The 23,167-nt window shown below is 45.8% G+C and overlaps 3 protein-coding genes across 4 annotated transcripts; 1 reads left to right on the forward strand and 2 right to left on the reverse strand.

Annotated features, from left to right (window-relative positions):
• On the reverse strand, positions 136-6,553 carry LOC8086186 (probable transcription factor GLK2). Its single transcript, XM_002466350.2, has 6 exons — positions 5,799-6,553; positions 5,533-5,609; positions 5,011-5,059; positions 4,604-4,880; positions 919-1,012; positions 136-580 (listed from the first exon to the last, which is right to left on the reverse strand). Exons 1-6 carry the CDS (start codon positions 6,217-6,219, stop codon positions 350-352), a joined length of 1,149 nt encoding a protein of 382 aa, XP_002466395.1. The 5' UTR covers positions 6,220-6,553; the 3' UTR covers positions 136-349.
• LOC8086187 (transmembrane protein 147) lies at positions 15,224-19,956 on the forward strand. The gene is made up of 7 exons (XM_002463785.2): positions 15,224-15,407; positions 16,648-16,717; positions 17,488-17,547; positions 17,637-17,751; positions 18,395-18,510; positions 18,648-18,772; positions 19,480-19,956. Exons 1-7 carry the CDS (start codon positions 15,331-15,333, stop codon positions 19,598-19,600), a joined length of 684 nt encoding a protein of 227 aa, XP_002463830.1. The 5' UTR covers positions 15,224-15,330; the 3' UTR covers positions 19,601-19,956.
• LOC8083970 lies at positions 20,053-21,071 on the reverse strand. Of its 2 annotated transcripts, none has more exons than XM_002466351.2 (2): positions 20,759-21,071; positions 20,053-20,625 (listed from the first exon to the last, which is right to left on the reverse strand). In XM_002466351.2, exon 2 carries the CDS (start codon positions 20,615-20,617, stop codon positions 20,261-20,263), a length of 357 nt encoding a protein of 118 aa, XP_002466396.1. In that variant the 5' UTR covers positions 20,618-20,625; positions 20,759-21,071; the 3' UTR covers positions 20,053-20,260. The 2 variants fall into 2 exon arrangements, with proteins under 2 accessions (XP_002466396.1, XP_021320230.1); XM_021464555.1 differs by having other exon boundaries at positions 20,053-20,620; positions 20,759-21,059.

Below are 23,167 nucleotides of genomic sequence, written 5' to 3' on the forward strand. Positions count from 1 at the left end.
ATCTCTCTTTCGTTTATTTCTTCAGCAGCGACAGTATTCAGTCGTATTATGTAGCGAATGAACACATATGCCAGCTCCTGCAGGTTTTTCTCGTATGTTTCAAACCCATGGGTTTTGTATATGTACTCAAAACCGTTCACTAATCTTGATCCAGTCCAAACGTATGATTCATATACGTGCTTCCCATGCAAGATACTAATAATTATATCACTCACAACCTGCTCATCATAGATCGATTTCATTCCATGCCGTGCCGAACATAAAGCCTAGCTAGCTACTTCATGAATATTGATCAATTGGTTAATTAGTTGACCGAAACCAGAAAAACAAAGCTCGATATCCCCTTTTGTCACAGGTATTTCAGGCAAAGTCCTTCCGGACGGTCCATGCTCCAGTCCTGCCTCCCCAGGGAGATCTCCAGGTTCGGCGCGTACATGTCGGCCGTCAGCTGCTCCAGGCTAGCGAGAGATGGAGAAGAGCTCGCTGGACTTGAGCAGTTTGTAGCCATGGGGTCAAGCAGGTCAACACACCCGTGCAGTCCCATTGGCAGCTGACCATTATTTGCCTTTTCTTGAGCAGCCTGATACATTGTCACGACAATACATTACATTTATAAAAAATATATGTGGAAGCAACGCTATCCCATACAGTTTTAACATCTTTGTCTTTTTTTAAAAAAAAATATTTAATTTCAGAGCAACATTCATATGCTGATCTTTCAGAGAGTAGCATGATGTTGTTTGCTTTCCTATCTACTGTTTTTCATGGCCTACGTAAACAGTAAACAGTACAGTAGTGCAAATAAGTTGTTCAGAACAAGAAGAAGTGCCAGGTCATCACATGTGGCATGCGTGCATGTGCATGGTGGGATTACCGCAGTCTTTTCATCCATGTTTAGGTAACTCTTGCGCAACGTACCTGATGAGTATCTTCAAGCACTGGCCGGTGCAACGAGTCAACAATTGCAACACCTTTTTCCGGCACTGCTGCTGCGTGGTCAGTAGTCCTGCTCCTGTGTGCTCAACAATTAACAGCGCTCTTATCAGTTTCATGAAGCCCACAGTAGTGTACTAGTATATCATCATATATATAAACTGTGAGTTGGACTGTTAGTCATTTAATCCGTGGTCAGAGATGCAGGTTAACAGTCTCAGCATGTTGCACACACAGAACATATTAAATGTATATATCTCGTGCGCGTTTTTTTTTTTGCAGATGATAAATTGCAGTTTAAGTATATGCATACACATAGCACACATGTTATTACTAGTATTCGTACATTTTCTTTTGCTGATATATGTGTTGTGAGTAGTATTTATTTGACCTATCGTTATAGCAAAATATACTTTGGATTCTAGTTGCATGTATTGCAGTCACAGACATGCATGAACTATCTTCCATGTTTCCTTGTAGCCTTGCTCCTTGCTGTTTAGTGTTAATAATGTATACAACGACGAAAGGATCTCTGTGCGGCTGTACGTATAGGCTGTAGCATATGGGAACATGCATGTCCGCCTTGATTTGTCCCTACGAGGCCTCCAGTACACACAGATGAACAGGAAGCCGGACACCCACCAGCAGGTCAACAACCTGGAGCACTGTCTCGCTGTCTCTTGACCGGCCGATCCATATTTGCATGCATGAGCACTGAACATATATAACCAAGAGTCCCAGAAGGCCAGACCAACAAAGCCAAGACAGCGAGCGGCACTGTCGCTAGGCCTCCTCCATGTCTGTCGTCTATATGCATCTGCCAGTACCAACCATCGATCCCCTGTGCATCCTATAGATCTATATATAGCACATAATACCACCTTCTTTGCCGCTTCGACAAACATACGGTGTTGTTTATCATGGACTCGATCGGTTAGCTCAAAAAGGTCCTAAATAATGATGGAGCTGATCATTAGGAAGCTCTCCGTACCATCCAGCTGAACCATATATAGTGCGCATATAGCTGCTGTTGAGCTGTAGATATGGGTGTGGATTGACCATGATCGCATCAGGTGAACGGTACTGACCCCAGGAGAGAGAAACAGATAGAGGGTGACAGGGATGAGAGCACATCTACTGTGGCTGGAGCTACGGATGCGGACGCGGACAAGCAGAAGAGTGCATGGATGCGTGACGACACGCGGAAGAGGTCGGCAGGGGGACATATCGGCAACAGCGAGAACACTGGTTGTCGCTCAGTCCATGCCTGGGATAACTACTACTCCTACTCCGGGTATAGTCTGGAGAGAGGGCATGCACATACATATGCTTGCACAGGAGAAAGGGAAGGTATGCACTCTTTTTCTCTACTATATACGTATTATTGAACGTTGGTCATCTCAAGAAAAAAACTAGTGCAGAATGTTTCTCTTTGTGTTTGTGCAGAATGAAAGCTACCTGCCTGAAAATGATTAGCTATATATCCTGCAGAATGGTTTTGCCATTTACTTCCCTCCCCCCACAATGCATGTTTCTCTAAAGAAAACTACTATACAAAAATCCATAATATTGGGATAGACAAATGGCTTTTTTTAGACTTATAATCACCGGCCAAACAATTTATCAACCTGCCGATTCTATTATTAAGAGGGGCCTAGGAATTTATTATATCCGGCCGGCCGGCCCTTTCTCTCTGTCCTAGGTTAAACCAAAAACTCAACATGCAGTCAGAGAGTTAACTATACAACGGGCCCATTTGCTGCCTTTATATGTTCTTGGATGGATGACATATATCTTTGGCTCCAATAATATAATTAATAGCTCATGGATAATGGTTATGGGTACACTGGAAACTAGATACATTTAGATGCATGATTACATTTTGTTATATTTAGAACACACAAATACATATTGTAGTAGATTTGATTGGCACTCTCAATGCAGAAACCCCTATAGTTTCTATGAACATTAATTATACTGTCACCTAAGCATTTTGTTGATGTGGCAAGATAGTTATTAAAGAGAGAGGACAAAAATCATAAAAATCGGGTATAAGTTAGAAACCATGTCTACAGGAGAATCAAGACATGAAGGGATGTGATTGGTAGCGAATAAAAAGAGGATGTACGTGACTGGATAAAACATTGTTTTGTAGAAGCGACTATCCATTGGACCATTGTTTTTTTATATAGTGTCTATGAAAATTAATAGGTATAAAAACAATATGTAGTTTTTAGCATTGGGATTGCTCTTAGGCACTCTGTTTTTACTACTTTGGATTTGGATCGGACATGAACCTAGCTAGGCACGGGAAGCGCATGACAAACCAGATATAGGCAAATATATTGGATCGATGTGCTGCAACAATTAGACTTATGATATACCACGTGCTAGCTAGTATATAATATTGCTTTGAATGGAATCCATCTCTTATTCTTATATAGTAGTGTATATACACATATGATCAATTTCCATCCATTCCAAATTATAAACTGGTTTTACTTTTTTGATACATTTATTTTGTTATGTATCTAGATATAATAATATATCTTGATATATAGCAAAATCGGTGTAACGAAAAAGTTAAAGCGGCTTATAGTTTGGAATGGAGAGAGTAGCTAGAGTGTGTGTATACTACAAGAAACCTATGGTTTTTTGACATACTTTTGTATTACTCCAACTCTCCAAGATACGTATGTTTGGCTTACTCCAACTCTCCAAGGGCCTTTGTATTCTTTTTTTCTATAGAAGAGAAACGAACACATTCCATCCTTTCTAACCAAGCAGTTAGGACAGTTATATTTCTACATGTCAGCGGTCTTAAGGTCATCTCATGCAATGCCATATGAATGTTTTTATAGTGTAGAGGGGAGAAAAAAGGTGAAAGAAAATAAATATGTAGGTCATTGTTTCATTAAGCAACCACCTCCTGAGTGTAAGAATTTAAGACTCTGAGACATTTTTTCACCACTATATGAGTTTTGTTGCCATATAACTTACAGTGTTCATTGCTTGCACAAATGAAGGTTCGATGATTGAATTACGTGGGACAACATAAAAGACAACCTATGTCTCATTGTTACTATGTGACTTTATGAATCATCTATATATCAGACAAAACAAATGTACTTGCCCTTAGGCCTTCTGTTATTTACAAATGGTAAACAAAAAATTACCATGCGGCGTGATTTATTTGTGGAGAAAATAGTGTCAAATATTTAAGAAAACAAAAAAAGAATGGCGAACACAATCACATTTCATGCATAGTCTCACAAGCTAGCTAGTAGATAAATTCAATAAAAGGATGTGATTTGACCAAGGTTAGCAAAGTCTGTAAGCACTTTTACTCATTTTTTATAAGTATTTATTCTTGGTCCTGTTTTTCTGTACTACTTCAGACGTATTTTTCAGTAAATGAACAATACTTTTCTCTCACAGTATTTTAGTATAAGCCAATTTATTAATACTAGAGAGTTTGTAATGCCTATGCGTTGCCTTTTTAAAACAGTTATTAGTAAATTTGAACTAGGGAACATACTGAGAGACGGTCAAATCAATGTTATCTTTTGGTCAGCCAGCAGCAGAAGCGACTGTATAATTAACCATGGGATAACAGTAAAAACAACAAACAGATAAGTAAGCGATGAAGCTGAGTGACATGCAGACAGACCTCGGGGGAATGGGTGGAGGAGGTGACGGTGCTGCCGCCAGTGGAGCAGTTGTTGCTGCTGGCGCACAGAGGAAGTGAGCAGCGGAAGTAGTCGCCATAGCAGGCGGCGCAGAGCCCGCCGAAGGAGAGCTGCAGATCCCAACCATGTCGTCACATGCTGCTGGCACTGGTACCATTATCACCCCACCTCCAGCACCACCACCGCCACCTCCTGCTGCTGCGGCCGCCGCCGCCTCCATCCCTGTCGCCGCCGTCCTCTGAAGCGGCAACGCCTCGCCTGTGAACACAATGTTTGAACGATCGGTGCATTATATATATTGCACGCCCCGCCCGGCCGCCCGGCATGAAATCGCTAGGACTACGAAGTCCACCATGATCTACATAGCTTTGCGTGTATATATATATACCTGTAGCTGTGTGCAACGATCTGTCTGTGCTCTTCACTGTCCTGTACATCTGCAAATACCAAGGGGATGATAGCGGTTAGTTGTGTGATGCATGATGCATATGTTCTTGTATGTGGCATGATGCATGATCTGGTTAGTCCTGTACATATGTTCTTGTATGTGGCATGCTGCATGATCTGTTAGTTTATCCTGTCGTGTATGTGCGAAGGTGCAGGGTGAAAGTATCATGTGTCTTGTTTGTGACTTGCTTGTCGTTCCATTGCGGCCAAGCTACCTAGATGCCGTTTGTTTGTCACCTAGCACTTGACCAAGATTCACCCGGGACAAATTAGTTTACCAATAGTAAGAACACCACCAAAAGTGGGGGAAAAAACAAAAAGGCTTCGTCATGCACCAAGATTCACCGTTTTTTCTTCCTTCTCTTTAGTTGCGTCGTGGTAGCTTATTCTTCCCTTGTATGAAATTATGATATGGATGATGTATCCCGTTCATTTTTTTCTCTTGCTTTCTTTCAACACGTACCTGAAGGTGGCTCTTGACATGCGCGAGCGTTAGATCCTTGACGTTCATCAGCTCCATCACCGACTTCGGCGTCGCTCCTGCCGGCAGTCAGCGATCGACCGTCGACGGGCGGCCGCCACAAGAACGGATCGCGCGCGCGCCAGCAGAAAAGATCGTCAGAGAATTGAGCATATACGCAGAAGGGGAAGGGGAATGCAAGCATGTCGGATCATGCCGCCGAGTGTTTAGCTAGCACAGCGCACGTGAGTGATACTACATATGCTTACTCTCATGTCCGCCGAGGAGCTCGACGGCGTGCACGAAGCGCGCGTGGAGCGCGGTGGTCCAGCGCATCCGCGGCGCCCGGGCGCTTCGCTTCGATCCGGCGGCAGGCAGGGAAGCCCTGGCGGCCGCGCGCTTGAACGCGCATCCCTGCGGCTGGAGGTGGTGGCCTCGCCGTCCGGCCGCGTTGTCGCCAAGCGCCGGCGTGGCGAGCCCAAGGCTAAGCCCCGGGGGCTCCGCGCCGGGGCTAGGGTTTGCAAAGAACCCTACCTCGCCGCTTCCTTCAGCGTACGTCGCCGTGCTTATTGGTTGTGTCGGCGGAGGCTTCGCCGACGCCGCCACCGGTGCGTCGGATGCAACGACGGCCGACGAGGCCGCTGGCGGGCTTATCTGGAGGCAGAGATTCGGTAGGTTCCTTTGCAGCATTGGGAGATCAAGCAAATGGAAAGTCACAGCGCGTTGTAGGTGTTGTTCCACGATCAAATGGAGCACGGACACCAAGTTCCTAGCTAGCAATCCGCGGCCGCTACCTCTTGTGATCAAGCGGAGTCCATGGAGGGGAGGATCGGGAGAGGAGTTATATCAGCGGTGGTCCGGCCGGCCGGCTGGTGATCAAAGAAGAGGAAAGAAGAGAGAGAGAGAAAGCGAGAAAGGAAAGGAGACGAGGGAGGAGATGGCAAAGTCAGGACAGTGGTACAGTCACTGAGAAAGAGAAAGAGAGAGGAGTGCGGATGGTGGATTTGAGCAAAGCAGTGGCAATTGAAAAGGAGAGAGAGGGGCCGGGGGGAAAGGAGAGGCTTGGAGCCTGGGGCATAGCGATGAGGGGCAAAAGAAGATGTGGTGATTAGGTCATGAGTGGTGTATGATTTGGTCCCTTGGGAATGCTGCTTAAACAAGGGTGTACGTGTACTCGTATGTAAACTTTGGAGGGCAGGGGCAGGGTGTATAAAAACTGAAGGTACTGGTGCTTGAAGGCTACATGTACTCTTTCCTGACCTGCATGTGCAATCTGACAAGGGAACGTACGTACAGCAGCGGTATGTGGGTGGTCATGGTCTGAATGTTCAAAGCGTAGTTCGTCTCTCGTGTCATGATGTTTCAGGTGGATTAATTACTTTATTTATACTCTATCTGTTGACTAGAAGTCGGGAAATAATAAGACTTTTTTTCTGAAAAATAACTAGAAAACAACTGCTCCCTCCAAAAATAATAATAAAACAACTGTCTATTATTTCAAATTTAAATCACTTCAATTTTGTTAAAAGTCATTTTTCTAGTTTTGATCAAACTTTTCCAAAAATATTAACATCAACAACTTCAAACAAACACACTATCAAGACACATTTGATTAAAGATTTAATAAAGTTAATATCATGTAGTAGATGCTAATGTGAACACCTTTTCATGGAAGGCTAGAAACAGATTCTTTGGTGCTGCAGTTAATCAACTAAGCAAAAGAAATGTTTGTTCAAATACTATCTTCGCGTCTAAAAAAATCCCTGAGAAGGTCTAATATGCTTATGTTATAGGTTGTTCCATAGGCTTGCAAACAGCTTGCTACTTTTGTATACTTTTTTAAAAAACTATAAGTCGTTCTAGCTTTTTAAGGTACATAGAAAAATTTATTCAAAATTGAATACTTTATTTTTTTGTATAAATACTGTTTTATTTTGTTATGACTTATTTTGTCAATCAAAATACTTTAACAATAATTAATTTGTCGGCGTCTAGACTCGTGGTCTAGGCACTAACGAGTGTAAGTCTGCGTAACTACCCAAGCTTGGATGGTGATGCAAGTGAGACACAGAGGGTTTATACTGGTTCGGGCCAAGAATGCCCTACGTCCAGTGTGATTGGGGGTTCTGTATAACCTTGCACCCAAAGGTGCTTGTAGTAGGGGGTACAAGCAGGTTGCGAGAGAGGGCTAAGTCCCAGGTCTCGGCTTGGTGGTGGACAGAGTGCTGATTGCTGCTCTGTGAAGGAGTGTGGTGGTCGTGTGTATGAACCTTCTGAACTTGTCCTTAGTTGTGAGCCCTGGCTCCCCTTTTATAGCCTCACGGGAAGACAGGTATTTACATGAGTAGATTTCTTCTGTTGAATGGTGAAGCCACAGTCCCGACCCTGTTGAAGCTGGTCCACTTCGTCCTTGAGGGATGGTTGACAGCATGGCTGCTCCTATAGAGGGTTACCGAGCCCTGTCGGAGTCGTGGGGGTCGGGACGGCGATACTGCGGCCTGTCATGTTAACAGTGAGAGAAAACAGCAGATGGTGATGTTGATTAACCTCTCACATTCCTCTTTTACTGTGAGGCTGTTCACCACAGTGAAGGAGGTAGGGCTGGACAGTGAAAGAGGTAAGGCTGCAGTGTCCAGGGTGGTTGGAATAGTCGACACCCTGCCCTGCTGCGATATGGGAGTCATCGCGCCTGTCACGTCGTGGGTATGGGCGTCGTGTGGTGGAAGTCTTGCTGCCCAGGTGGAGTGGGGTCCGGCGCCCGAGCCTGGAAGGGGTCGGGCGAGACGGAACTTGCGTTCGAGACCCTGAGGGGTTGGGCGAGTCGGAACTTGCGTCCGAGGCCCTAGGGGGTCGGGCGAGTCGGAACTTGCGTCCGAGGCCCTGGGGGTCGGGCGAGTCGGAACTTGCGTCCGAGGCCCTTGGGGGTTGGGCGAGTTGAATGAGCTGGGGCCCGTACCCCGGTGATTGTGGTTAGTATGCTTTGTCTTTTGCGTTTTTTATTGCTCTGATTTGGGTATCCCTTTTCATGGTACCCAACATAATTTATTTTACTATTTGCATAAAAAATTGAATAAAATAAATGGTCAAATAAGAAATCTAAAGTCAAAGACGACACTTTCAACGGAACGGAGGAAATAAATAACATTCAATGAGATGCACACGGTTGCGAGAATGTGTCTTGGGTACTTGATGACACGTCCTTAAGAGTCGGCATTTTGGGATGTTTCACAGCTTGCACGCCTCCCCTGTTGCAAATTATGTTCTATCTTAGGTTATTTTAGATTGAGCTCCATCAAGGTTACACTTTGTGTACCTTGATATTGCCACATTCTCCTGTTCGATTTTTCCACCTTCCTAGAAAAAAAAACTAATGATGCTCTTTAGAAGTGACACTAAGGTAAGTTGGCTCTATGTTTTTCATAAGTAATGACTTTCTGGTACGACTTGAGATGTTAATTGGTACTACCTCTATATTCGAAAAACTTGACGTTGTGGATGGTGTGCTCATTTTCTTAAAACTTGACGTCCTACACTAGATGAGATGGATTGGACGTGTTTGCCCCTGATTAATTGCAGTGCCGCAACCAAAAAAAAGGGCTGCTACGGGCATCAAACCCTGGACCTGACGACTCAAGGCGTAGCATGGCTGCGCTGGCCGTTTCGGCTTCTGATTGTTTCTCAAAACAAATGCACGCACAACATTATTTATTAGGGGTATACATAGAAAACTAACATCTAATTAATTACTCCTTGGTTACCGTAATCATGTTCTAAACGTCAGGCTTTTTAGGTATGGAGGGAGTATATGGCGCACCCGCCAACTAGAATTGGCTATATGGGAGCATTTGTCATCCATATCGATCGGTTAGGTAGGTTATCAATAAAAGAGTAGCATAGAGTGGTTTGTGACTCTTCATAGTAGATTCTTTTGTGACTCAAAACAATATCCTAGATTTTTCTCTCCGACTAGTATCCATGCATTTTAAAATTTAAAAAGAAATACAAGAAGCGCAATCTTGGTACTTTCTTCTATCATAATTAGATGATGTCTTCTTTCCAAAACATTATCAAACTAATTATGATTAGAGGGAGTGATTTGGACACATATTTACAATAACTAATTTGTTGCTCATGTATGATTGTTAGGGTCTATTTTGTTGCTCACCATACAACCTTGCCTCGCACTTGGAGCATCCCAAACTGTTTGATTTTGAACGTTTGGGGATAGGTTTTGAATGTTTGATGCCTAGGTGGCTACTTCCTTTATGAGGCATCCAACCAAATAACCCTTAGATCTTGTTTTCACATGATAACTTATTGTTTTGGACATCACTGTTAGTTTTTTCACACTATGTTACTCCTTCCGTTCAAAAATGGGATTTGTTCTAACTTTTCTATATATACGTATTTAGATATACATTTTGTCTAGGGCCTTGTTTAGTTCCGAAAAGATTTCGAATTTCGGTACTGTAGCACTTTCGTTTGTTTGTGGCAAATATTATCCAATTATGGACTAACTAGGATCAAAAGATTCGTCTCGCGATTTCCAGCTAAACTGTGTAATTAGTTTTTGCTTTCGTTTATATTTAATACTTCATGCATATGCCACAAGATTCGATGACGGGGAATCTTGAAAACTTTTTGCTTTTTGGGGTGAACTAAACAAGGCCTAGATACATAACAAAAACTACGAATAACTTATAATTTAGAACGGAGTGAGTCGAATATCGATCAAAGTGGTAACAACGAGGAGACTATTTAATTTGATGCCAAATTTTTTTCATACGCTGGAAGTAAATATTGTTTTTTGTAGTAGTACACTACCATCGGAGCCAATGCAGGCGCAGTGAATAAACATGGTAGGGTCTGACAACAATCCAAGCCAACCAGGGCTACCCATTGTGCTGCAAAGATAGGTCACCTTTTGATCTCTGATCATCTGAAGGATCTGCAGCGGCGCGCAGTGCCAGCGCCAGTGCAGGGACCGATGCAATGCAAGAAAGGTGTAAAACCGGGCTGGACGGCCTCTTTGGGGCTGCACGTTTTCAGCAAAGCAGAGGTATAATGCCCCAGGGCGAGGGCGCTGGGGATCTTTCCATATTCATGAAAGGGAAGGAAATCAATAAAAGGGGCTCGATCGCGAGCCCGTCCGTCCGCCGTGGAACGGGACGCCGCTGCTGCTGGTTGCTGCACGGCGGCAGGGCGTCACAATGAATGTGGCGGAATGCGACAACACGATATGGGGGCACTACTGCCGCGGCTGCACCGCTGGTGCGAGCGCGAGAGTGACACCGGAGCTAGCTGTTGCAGCCTAGTGCTAGATAGCTATCATCAGGAATCACCGAATCAGGACGATGATGAGTAGCTATCATTCCTTCTTCCGCATAGGTTCCAGAGGATTAGATGGGGAATGTACAGTGATGAGTCGATGGTTTGATTACTGATGGAACGAATATAATTGTGCATGCATGCATGCAACATTTGTTGAGAACGAATCTGAACACAGCCCCATAATTAAATTGCTGCATGCATCGATCTACTATCTGTCAACATACGTACCTGAAGATATATATCAACCATAGCCGACGAGCGAGCAATACAATCCACAGAAGCTAGCAGGCCGATCGAATCAGCACGCACGTGTGGCGGTCACGTGATGAGCGCAAGGCCCGGATCGATCGCCAAGCTGGAGAGCGAGCATAAACAAGCAAGGGGGAGCATAAGTACGGCTCCTACATTCCGATCTCGTCGTCTTCACATTATTAACTAGTCCATAATAATCGCCCAATGAGCTCCTCCAGGCCGGAAAGCAACAGCGGATGAGAACAAGGAGGAGTCCTGGCCTCGCGGCACAAAGGAAAATTAAGGCGCAGTACGTGCTCAGCCCGCGTCCCGCGGCCGGCGCCGGTACGGCGATCCCGACCGCCCGCGCGCGCCGCGCTCAGCCGTAGCGCCGCGGCACGCGCGGCCGGGGAGATGCGAACAAGCGCGAGGAACTTCTCGAGGCGGCTAAACAAATGGGGGCAGGCAGGCAGGCAAGGGAATTTTGATCCGCGTTGTTTAGCGCCCGGGTCAGCGCCTAACGCGGCGTGTTCCTCGCGAAAAGTTACGGGGGGGACGCTTTTCGATGGCCGATGCTGGCCGTGGCCGGCCGAGCTAGCTCGACCCCGCGCGCGCGCGCGGGTCCCCGTGCACGCGCGTTAATGCTGGCTTGGCTTCTTGGCTGTACCGTGCAGCCCGCCCGCATGCATGCGCCTGTGTGCGTCGTGTACGTATGTGTCAATGTGTGTGTGCCGTGGTCTTCTTGGTCCGGGGCGCCGCGCGGGTACGTCCGCTTGCCTTTGTTTATTTAATCGGTGTGTTGCGAGTCGGTAGCCCTGTCTGCCTCGCCGTGCTGCGCCCGTGTCCATCGTGTGGCAATGGCCGGTTTCGATGCACTGTTTCCAAAATAAATATGTTGACAGAGCATCAATGAAACGAACAATGAAACAACCTCCACAATGCATGAGTTTCACCTTGATGTTTCCTAGACTGGGCAAAGCATTTAATTACTGCAAAATGATTGGATCACATGCAAGATGGTGAAACGATTTAGTCCTCAGTGGGGATTTCATCCTGTTTCACCGCGTGGGAAACAACGCCAGCGGAGTTTCACCATGGTGAAACTACTTCCTTCTCTCTCCTCTTCGTTTCATGCAAAAAGTGCAGTTTTGCTGACATGACGCTCTAATAAATGTGAATGACATTCTGGTGAAACCCCTACTGAGACTGTCCTGATGGTCGTGTCTAGTGGAGTACGTACGTACGTGTGTACGTAGTATAGTATAGGGTTACGTGGTAGAGCGGAGTTCGAAAAAAGGTACGTGGTAGAGCATGTACTGTACGTGTATATTCCAGCTAGTCTACGTACGCTAGCTGTCACGGAAAATTGGTATGGTACAGTCTATGATGTTTCCTGGAACACGTTCGTTCGTATGTATATATGTCGCCAAACCGGATGGATACGTTTAGTACGTGCGTGGTACAGGCACGAGCACGAGACGTCGTCCTCTCCTACCAGCTGCACGCTTTGCGAACTCAATAACAGTCAATTTGACATGCATGTCCGGGGCAAAACAGCATTATTCCGAGCTTAGACCACCAGCCAAAAGTCGCTGGTACTGAAAAGCGCTACAGCGTCCCGCGGGCCCGATCGATGAGCCTCACCACCGCTGGCATCGATCTCCTATAGAGGTAAAAAAACGTGCATGATGGATGCTCGTGGGACACAGCTGATGGCTAGAGGCAGAGGCAAACAATTGCGAGTGGCGCTCGTGTTGCCTGATCGCCTGGCACGACGTACGCAAAAAAGGCCCTGGTAGTGGGAGGACCAAAACCAGAGTGGCGCTCGTGTTGACTCCGCGTACGTCTCCACCGGCTAATTCTCAATCGAGACTCTGCGTCACTGCGCGTGTATATAGAGCATGCATCTCCAGTTCACAGACATATAGACTGATCTGATAGACCACTCCTGCATGCTGCATGATGATGTCGATCGTGCACTACAACACGAGATCCCCGATTGCACGATTGCACGCGCTTCCATTGCAGGATTCCCACCAAGGAATTGGAACGAAGGGCACCATGTTGCACGTACGTACGCGCCCCGTCGTCACCCAATTATTCGCGCTCCCGTGCACCGTTAGCTAGCCGCGCGCGCGGCACAACCAGCACGTACGTACTCGATGGCCCGCGTGGACCTATTTGCCTACTAGGAACTTGTGTGTGGTCTCCCCCAAGTGATCCCCCTCCCCTTCGTTGCTTTCTTCCAAAGCCGCAGTGGTCGGTGCTGCTGGGCAGAGTGGGCACGTACTGGTCGAGCGCGACGTGGTGGTGGCCTCCAAAAGCTGCCTGCCGCGCCGAGTAGTAGCCCCGGCGAACGCATGTGCCCGGTGGGAGCGCATGATTGATCATCGCTGATCGGCCACCCCGGCCCGGCTGGCGGCTCAGCACCAGCAGCAGAGACCTCGCCCGGCGGCGGTTCCCGACGCGGAGGCGCGCCCAGCAACCAGCGGTGGTGGCCCCCGGGCGCACGGTGTTTTCCCGGCCGTTTCGGTGGGAAATCGGTGCCTTTTCTCCGTGCGATCATTGCGATTTCCCCTAATCTTACGTTTTGCCGGCTCCGTCCGGCTCGGTGGCCTGGAGCTGGACGGGGACGGACGGATTTGGACGACGGGGGTGGCTGGGTCGCGGACCACGTCCCGGAAATCCATGATGATTTCTCCACTGCTATACCTGGCGGGTTTCGGGGGACTGCTGCTAGGCGAACTCCGGCGTCAGTTGATTGAAGCAGCTAGCAGCAGGTGTGACAAGGCCACGGGGTTTTGTTGGGTTGGGTTGGGTTCAGGGGCGAAGCTATGTGGTTATTAAAATGCACCCCGCAAAAATTCTAAAAACAGTATTTAGGTCTAAAATTTTACCATATATGCACCCCTACGAAAGATATCTATGCACCCATAAGCTAAGTGCACCCTCTCTAATTTGCTCTAGCTTCGCCACTGGTTGACTTGGGGCCGGCGTCATGTGTTACGCGACAACAGGCGCGCGTCCAAGGAGTAGACGCCGAGCGAAGGACGAGAGCTGTTCGTCAGGTGGTTCACAGAGGACACGTACAGTACGTCGAACCGTTAAGTTCTTGACTGACGACTGAGCCCCAGGTTCTGGCTTCTGCTTTCCCGAGACCCGACTTGACTGGCTATTACGATCAGTCCCCAGTGTGGCGTACGGGTAAGCATTTTTCGTCAGGGAAGCCAAACATTTCTACAAACCTTTTTGTTTTCGAAAGAGCTGAGAACTGCCCACCGTTGATTGAACACAAAGAACATTGAAGAACACAAAAAAGAAATCAACAAAGGAAGAACTAGTCTTTTTATCCCAGCACCGTTGAAACCTTCCTCTCAGTATACGCTGCACCCGGCGTCGCACATGAGCCCACACCAGCGACGCGACGTCCATGCCAGGTGAGGCTGCTCGGCCTCTCGCACGGTTTACCAAGGAAGTACAGCTCAAGCGACAGTTGCCATTAATCGTACGTCCATCAAGGCAGAAGGAGGCAACCACAGGGCAACTCCTGCCAATTAGGAGCATAATATGGATTATCGCTTAGCCGTTGATGCGCATACCTCGACCCTCCATGTATTCCTCATGCAGAAGATGGATATCGTACCGCTAGCAGCTCTAGTTTCATTAGCGTTCAAGGAAACATGTGACATCACATTCGCAGGGAACTTGATATACCAAGCTACATGATAGCTATGGACGAGCTGTTTCCAGCGATCGACAATAAGTCGCACAGTCAATAACGAAGACGCCAGCTACATAGGTTACGCTACTCTTAGTTTGGTTATATATCATTTATGTAATACTGAAGTTTGAAACAGTCTACATAGAAATATTTTGTATGATTAAACTCTTTTTTTTAATTACACTGATACGTAAATCTTTTAAATTGTACGCAGTGTTTTACAATGACACAGCAGTCAAATCAGAAAAACAAAAAACAACTGACCTGAAGTCTGCAGCTTCATGGCCCAGCTGTATGGGCCGTATCGGTGTGCTACGGAAGTTCAGGCTCATCAGCCCATCAAGCGCAAAAGCCTAGCTCACCTTTGGTCCGATTCGAGCCTATTCCCCGACATACTTAGGACCGGGTCCGATTGGAGCCCAATTACCCCACCGCGTCTCCCAATCGTCTCGCACCTACGGCCTCAGGCGCATCGGCCTCGCAGCTGCACAGACGCCGGTGACGACCACGGCGGCGAGATGACGGTCTTCCACTTCCTCAACTGCGCCTTCCTCACCTTCGGCCCCCACGTCGTCTACTACTCCGCCACTCCCCTGTACCTCCTGTTCCCTGCCTCCTCTCTCTCTCCCTATCTGTCTCCCTGAGATCCGTATGCTAAACATGCGGGATCTGCGTTGGTTACTTGATCTGGTGGCTTTGTTGCGTGATCTACACCGGAGGGTCCGAATAACAAATGGTGCGAGTTCTATTTTTGACCCGGCTTGTGGGATGGGGATGTAGTCTGTGCAATTGTAGTGAATTTAGCTCAGTGAAGTTGCTTGGCAAACTTACGTTGCACTGTTCGTTGGGATTCAGTGCTTAGTCCGAGTGGATTAAGGTTTTCCATTTGAATCTAGTTAGCTTAGCTGCAATTATTTTGGTGTTTTACGAGCTGTACCTGTCAAGTAAGCTCACTTCATTCGCACATCTTTTTGTGGGCTGGGAGGGGAATATGATCGAGTGGAAGACCGAGGTGAACTACACACTAGCAATATGAAATGATGCTACTGATTGTTGAATCTTGTGAAGAACTTGATGTTGTCAGAAGCGGAAGTAAATGCTTACTGGATCCATATTGTCAGTCAAGACTAGAGAGTAACCACATGATAATTATGAAATTGTTAATTCCATTCTGGACTGGAAAATGTTACATTGAAAGTATATTCATGCAAATAACAGGCCGACGAATTGAATTATATTAAATAGTTGCTAGTATTGCTAGTATAGTACTCCCTCCATCCCAAACTGTAAGTCATTTCAAGAATCTTGGAGAGTCAAAGCATCTCAAGTTTGACCAAAATTATAAAAAAAAATTACAAAGTTTTGTGGCATAAAATAGATATACTATAAAAATATAAGTAATGAAGAACCTAATGATACTTAGTTGATATCATAAATGTTATTATCCTACCATATAAATTTGGTCAAACTTGAGATACTTTGACTCTCTAAGATTCTTGGAGTGACTTATAATTGGGGATGGAGGGAGTATTTTTTTCTGTAGCTTTCCGGTTGTGGTGACGTTCCTTTTCAGTGACATAAAGGTCTGAGTATCTCATTTCTCATCTAATGCAATAGTCATATCCTGTTCAACTAAAACCCTACTTATTTTTTGACTGTCATCCACTTGAGCAATGAGGGCGTCTACCCATAACCCATGGAACATGTAGACTAGTTCATGGATTCTTGGCAATGTATGCCTGGCTGACATAGTTTTATCTGAACATACAAGAAAACAGTGTTATGCTTCGAAAGATTCCTTGGACTAAATATTTTTATTCAATCATCCATTTCAGGTCAGAGTATGATACAATCGGCACTTCTGTAAAAGCAGCTGCTGTTTATCTTGGAACTGCACTTGTAAAGGTCAGCAACCAGTCCAGGATTCTTATGTATTTTGAAATTTAAAGCAGTAAAGGGATACATCTAGTGCAAAATCAATTAGGTGCAAGTTTGGGAAAACATATCTTTTTATCTGGGCACCAAATAACATGAAAAAATCCAGAAGGAAAAAGAAAATTAGATGTTGCCTCTGGATTATTGACTTGTTCAATATAGATTGGTAAAACCCAATATTTGGTATGTACAATAATAATTTGAGGTCGTATGCCTACCTTTTGGATTTCTTTTGGTGTTATTTTGGCGCACACCTGCTTTGTCATATGTCCCTGTGAGAACCATGGTTGTTTAGCCAAATAATCTATCACTAATTGACCTCTTACCCAATCATTTCCTTCTTGTTTGATTGTGTTCTCATCGCCTTGTTGTGTCTATGTTTTTTGATTAATACTTGATGCTCTTTCAGTACTTTTTTCCTATTAATAACCTTAATATATTGTGCAACATATATACATCCTTTTGATTTTTAATACAAACTTTTGCCTTCTGCGTCACATGACACATAAGGAACAGATTTTTCTTTGATTGTTTTAAAGAAGTTATTCAACCTTTTCCTGATTTCAATTTCCCTATAGTTGATTTTGCATGGTATAAAGTTTTGTTCTTAACAATGAGCGGCTGATGTAACTTGTGTAATTCCTTGCCATACCATTTTTTTTCTATGCTTATTATCATGATAAGATAAGTGAACCAATGGTAGTTAATTTTCTGCTAATGTTCCTATATCATAATGGCAGCTTGTTTGCTTGGCAACATTGCTCAAAGTACCTGAGAATGATAGCTTTGATCCCTATCAGGTATATTTTCTACACTTTATTGGACACGCAAAATACACTTTGATTCCTATTTGGTGTCCTCTAATCTATCCCGTTGTTTCCATTTTCAGGAGTTAATGAAAGTTTTTATTGGATTCATTGATGTAGCTGGACTGTATTTTGCTTTGACACAGTTGACCCACAGAAACATCTCTCAGAATCATAAGTTCCAGGCTGTTGGTCTTGGTAAGTACAGAGTTGTCTCTGAAATTTGATTCATGTCAAATTATCAAACTGCATCCGTGGCCATGGTGACATATATCCTCTCTTCTAATTTTGCGTCTTCATCCTGTGCCTTTTCTATTTGTCCTTGCGTGCTATGTGCTGAAAATATATGCTTAAGGTTTACTTCATTTGCCCATCTTGAGTTGCACTGCACCTAGTTTTCCATGACATGGTTTTGGCTTGGATATATGGAATGAGATGAGGTAGAAAAATGAGATTATGAGAATGAGATCCAAACACTTGGGTTCTAGAATGAGATTCTAGAATCCAACTGTCTACTCCAAACTACTATTTTGAGATTTTCACTCTGCAAAGGCAATAATCACTATGAGAATGGGATTCAAACTCCCCCCCCCCCCTTTTTTTTTATCCAGAATCCAGATTCTACATTCACTATCTAGAATCCAGAATCTCACTCTGAGAATGAGATTCGAACAGGCCCCTAGACTTTGGCCCTTTCTCAGTGTCTGAAATTTGACAACATCTCGTTTTGTTAGTTTCTCTGCATAAATTTGTGAGAAAATGTGAAAATTTGGCTTTTTCTCAGTGCATGATAACTTTGTTGCCACTTATCATCAAAGGCCGGTTGTTTTGGGGTTTTCAGGTTGGGCTTTTGCTGATTCAGTTCTGCACCGACTGGCACCTCTCTGGATTGGGGCAAGAGGGCTTGAATTTACATGGGAGTACATATTTCAAGGACTTGAAGCAAATGCTAATCTTGTATGCACTCAACACTATGTGAAAATATAGTACCAGATTCCTTGATTTGAAGAAAGCAACGTCCTAGTGCTGCAACTCATGATGATCATTTGACATATTTGTCAACAAGAAGAATGCTTATTTATGTTTTTCTACAGGTGATGACCCTCTCCCTTGCTGCATTAGGATCCCTGATGTGGCTTAGGAAGAACAAGCCTAGGACTTTGATTCCAATAATTTATGCATGTGCCCTGCTCTTGGCAACAATGCCATCTATCACCAGGTAAACAACGCTCCACTTTGTTTATATGTTCTTATTTCCCCTGTTTTCTGAAACAGAAAGTGCTTTATTACAGGAAATAATAATTTCTAGATGTGTATGCCATCTTTTTTGTTCAGTCATGTCTGTAGAGTGTAGATTATTTTAGCATGATTTGTATGGACTCGAGACTAAAAGGCTTCATTGTTGTTGCCAGTGTTGTCAATCAGTATGAGCTCAGGAAGATTATCTGAGTTCTTAACTGTTTCAACACCATGCTTAACTAATGATGGATGTAGCAAATTTATCTTTTTTCTCAACCATAAACTTTTCTAATTTAGAAGTCTTAATTTTCCGTCTCCAATGGATGTATCATCATCATGTGCAACGTTCCACGAATACCTTGAATTATTTTTTGCTTGCTCCCTGTTAATCAAAGTTAGTACACCAAAGGGCGTTTGAATTTTCTGTTCAACTATGGCATGAATAGTAATTAATCTTATTCTTTGAGGAGTTATGGTAGTTCTTATTTACCTAAGCTAGGACCAACTTTTGCATATGTTTCATGCTACCTAATTATGGTGGATTGTATATGTTCTATACTCTCCACTGACCGGGAAATACCATTCTTTACCAATCATTGTTTATTGAATTTGCTGTGATTTGTGCTTTCCATGCTTTCTAGTTCTTTTGTAATTGTTCACTGGGCCAAACATGCTCAAATATTGCAGCTACTTGAGGAGGTCATTGGAGTGGCAGACACCAAAGGTGGTTGGCTTCGAGCTCTTCTCCTCACTTGTTATGGCTTTCATCAGCTGGCAGCTGTTCTCGGCTTGTCAGAGACCGATGTAACAAGACATCCATAGCACTGCCAATTTTACGTGCGATTTGATGCTCCCGAAGATGCTTCCTGATACGTCAGAAGAATTAGGATGATCCTTTGAGCCTTTCCACTACAACTCTTTGGCGTTCGGTTATAGAACATTTTACTTAGAATCATCTGCTGTGAGCTGTAGAGCAGAAACCAATACCTCAAATGAGTTGTTCTGTAACAGATGCTCATGTAGGCGTTTGATCCGAAACATTTTGTTTATTGTCATTATATGGTGTGCATTTTAAATGCTCTATTTGGTCGCATCATCTAGCGTACAGATCAGATAATTCAGCTATCCCACAGAATTCAAGAATAAAAACTTTGGTTGCATCTCTCTCCTGCTACGAAGCTGTATATGATTTGATTTTCAAGACATCATGATGTGTTTGCATTATGATTTCAGAGTGTCGCAAAACCGAATGAAGTCCTGTTGATGTGAACACCTGGAGATCAATTGCAGACCTCGACTCCAAAAACATGTTTCCACAGTATCGATCAATTGTCATTGATTACATACCAAAAGTAATTGAATCGAAAGCATACATCACGTTTTATATATATCACGGCTTATGAAGCAGAGGAGGGCGAGAGGCGACAGCCGAGTGAGCGGCTGTTACGCGGGCAGAGGCGCGCGCATCCTACTCGGCCTCCTCGACGGCGGCCTCCACCCGGAGCAGCACGAACCCGACGGCGACGCCGACGAGCACGAGGCCGTTCATGGTGGCGGCGATCCTGAAGATCTCCCCGGCGACGTTCATCTGGGCGCCGAACGCGCTGCCGCGCCGGTTCTTGCCCGCGGGGCTGAGCGACGCCACGATCTTGGCGAAGGAGTAGTCGGCGGTCTTGCGCACCCCGAGCATGTTCACCTTGTTGAGCCCCTTGAGGCCGCTGTAGGCGTTCATGCCCTCCACGTACGTGACGCCGCCGCTGGACCGCTTCTTGGCCGCCGCCGGGGCCGCCAGCGACGGGATCGTTGCCACGGCGAACGACGCCATCCCCTGCGCTGTGTGTGGAGGACTAGTGAGAACCGTAATGCAAGGCAGCGAGCGTCAGGACCGACGCGCTGTGGCTGTGACTGTGACTGTAAATGCAGTGCAGAGAATTGGAACGGAGCGTGGAGCAACGACGACGCTTACCTGTGGCTCGTGAGAAAGACGGAGTGTGGCCGGCGGGGTGGTGGTGGTGGTGGTGGTGGATGGGATGGCTTGAGCGGCGGGGGGAAGGGAGGGAGAGCGGTTTTGTACGGGGGATCAGGGGAGGATAAGGCGGGGCGGGGAATGGGCGGTTGCCAAGGAGGAGTTTATCCTTGGTGGTGACATGGAGGAGGTCTATTTGGACGCTGATTGGCCAGGGACGTTCCACACAAGTCGTCTATGTGTTTCGTCTTCCTGATTCCTCCTCCCCGGAGCCGGAGGCGTCCGTGGGATGCACACGCACACGTTGCCTGCGGCCTGCAGGCTTCCCATAGGCAAACGCTACACCTTTTATGTTGCGGCTGTCGTTCACTAGCGGCTTTCCACAGCAGGATCGTTCTGTTCTAGTATTTCTAGTTCTAGGAGATGAAGTTTGTCACGGTGCTCATCAGAACATCTTGTGATTCTCCTCTCATTCGAGCGTACGTGTGTGCGCAACCCTTCTCGGTTCAGTAAACACTGATATCCATGTACAAACTTGTTACAATACAAAATGCATGGACGATTCACGATTTGATGCAAAGAGGTCTACAGCAACCGCCGTATGCGGTTTCCACGTACGATCTACTACAGGCGACATCGCCGTGGACGGTTGCCACCGAGGCGCTGGTTTCCTTTCAAAAATATATATTGACGCCGAATCAATGAATCATTCATCCCTCTCATTCGTCTCCTCTGCAAGCTCCACAGTCCACACCCCTCTTCGCGTACCTTTTCCTCCTGTTCATCAGACGTTAGTGTAGCGGATTCTAGGTCTCGTTCGAGAAGGCGCAGCCCAAAATAAATACCCTCCCTCTCTATCGGCAATGGCCGGAACAAAGCCTAGCCCAACAATCCCGCCGAATCCTGCTGCAACGGCCGACTGGACTAACCGATTGTGTCAAGAAGCCCCGAAAAGCCCATATAAAAGTTTGAAATCAGCCCATGTACACACGCTAAGGCCGCAATCCATAGCAAAAGGTACCAACCGAGCCGAAACTGTCGCGCGAGGTCCAGGCCAGCGTGAGATTGTGCGAATATGCGGTGCCTCCGACCGTTGCGTTCACCCGCGCCGCCCACCGTGGGTCAGGCGCGTCCGTCGCGTGTTCCCGGCCAGGCTTTGGCAGGGGACCAGAACAAATTTGCACCAACGGGGATCGACCACGGCACAGACCGGGAACAACAGGGATGCTGCTGCCACCATTGTGGCGTTCCTGGCCACGCTCCATGCCGTAAAAAGCTCCTAAAAAAAATACCATACCAAACTTCCCTCATTTCTCGATTCACGTTCCGCGTTGCTATGCTCCTGGTAGATTTGAGCAAAAACGCTGGAGCGATTAACCAGCTGAGGTGAGACGCGCGAGGCAAGCACAGGACCATGTACATACATGTACGAGCGCATGTGCGTCGCCATGATGGGAGTGAGACCAGTCCACCCTCGGTCCTCGCCCACAAAAAGATCTCCGGTGTTTTTGCCGGATCCGATCGCTTCCTCGCTCGCCGGCGGTTCCTGCCTGACAGCGTATTTATGAGCGGCGGCAGCACGTCGCGGACACGGACGAGCTGGACCCCGGCGACGCCATGAGTACGAATTGCTGGGGCATGACCGGGATATTTGGATCGGCATACCGCGTACTACGTACGTATGTGATGGCTGATGGGGCAGCGCTTGGCGACACGGGTGCTTTTAGCCTTTTTTACAAAGGAGCGAGCGAGATGGAATCCATGGCGCGGCACAGCGGCGGATCGAGACACGGGTGCTTGAGCAATTAGGCCTTGTTTAGTTCTAAATTTTTTTTGCAAAATCGACACTGTAACACTTTCGTTTGTATTTGACAAAAATTATCCAATTATAGACTAACTAGGCTCAAAAGATTCGTCTCGTCAATTTCGACCAAACTGTGCAATTAGTTTTTATTTTCATCTATATTTAATACTCCATGCATGCGTCTAAAGATTCGATGTGACGGGGAATTTGAAAAATTTTGCAAAAATTTTTGGGAACTAAACAAGGCCAGTCTTCCGTCTGATTGTGATTGCAGGATCGATCGATGACAAGTTTCCAAGAAAAAAAAAAGGATCGATCGATGACAGCCTTAACGGTGTAGTTTTCTTTGCGTCACGTAGGATTTGACTTTTACGAAAGAGAACACTTTTGTTAGTTGTAAAAAAATCAAGTCAAAAAAGGATTGAGGTTGTTGTACGTAGTCAATGCCAGAGTCACACCATACATGTGTCAGCTGTAGAGACAATTCGACACACCATCGTATACGGTAGTATTCGTTCATTGGTCGATTGCGGAAAAAAGAAAAAAAAATACACGACTACGGTAGCATCTGGCGATCCTTTTGATAGAAATGTTTGTTCACCCTT

This window comes from Sorghum bicolor, chromosome 1 (assembly GCF_000003195.3).
Source record: "Sorghum bicolor cultivar BTx623 chromosome 1, Sorghum_bicolor_NCBIv3, whole genome shotgun sequence".
Lineage (NCBI taxonomy): Eukaryota > Viridiplantae > Streptophyta > Magnoliopsida > Poales > Poaceae > Sorghum > Sorghum bicolor.

Bases quoted from the DNA above. Each gene is read 5' to 3' on its own strand.
- LOC8086186 (XM_002466350.2), bottom strand. From the start codon at position 6,219: ATGCTGCAAAGGAACCTACCGAATCTCTGCCTCCAGATAAGCCCGCCA. The intron at 4,881-5,010 runs GTATATATATAT...TTGTGTTCACAG, and splicing joins ATCGTTGCACACAGCTACAG to GCGAGGCGTTGCCGCTTCAG. The intron at 1,013-4,603 runs GTCTGTCTGCAT...TTGAGCACACAG, and splicing joins CCTCCACCCATTCCCCCGAG to GAGCAGGACTACTGACCACG.
- LOC8083970 (XM_002466351.2), bottom strand. From the start codon at position 20,617: ATGGCGTCGTTCGCCGTGGCAACGATCCCGTCGCTGGCGGCCCCGGCG.
- LOC8086187 (XM_002463785.2), top strand. From the start codon at position 15,331: ATGACGGTCTTCCACTTCCTCAACTGCGCCTTCCTCACCTTCGGCCCC. The intron at 16,718-17,487 runs GTCAGCAACCAG...TCATAATGGCAG, and splicing joins TTGGAACTGCACTTGTAAAG to CTTGTTTGCTTGGCAACATT. The intron at 17,548-17,636 runs GTATATTTTCTA...TTCCATTTTCAG, and splicing joins ATAGCTTTGATCCCTATCAG to GAGTTAATGAAAGTTTTTAT.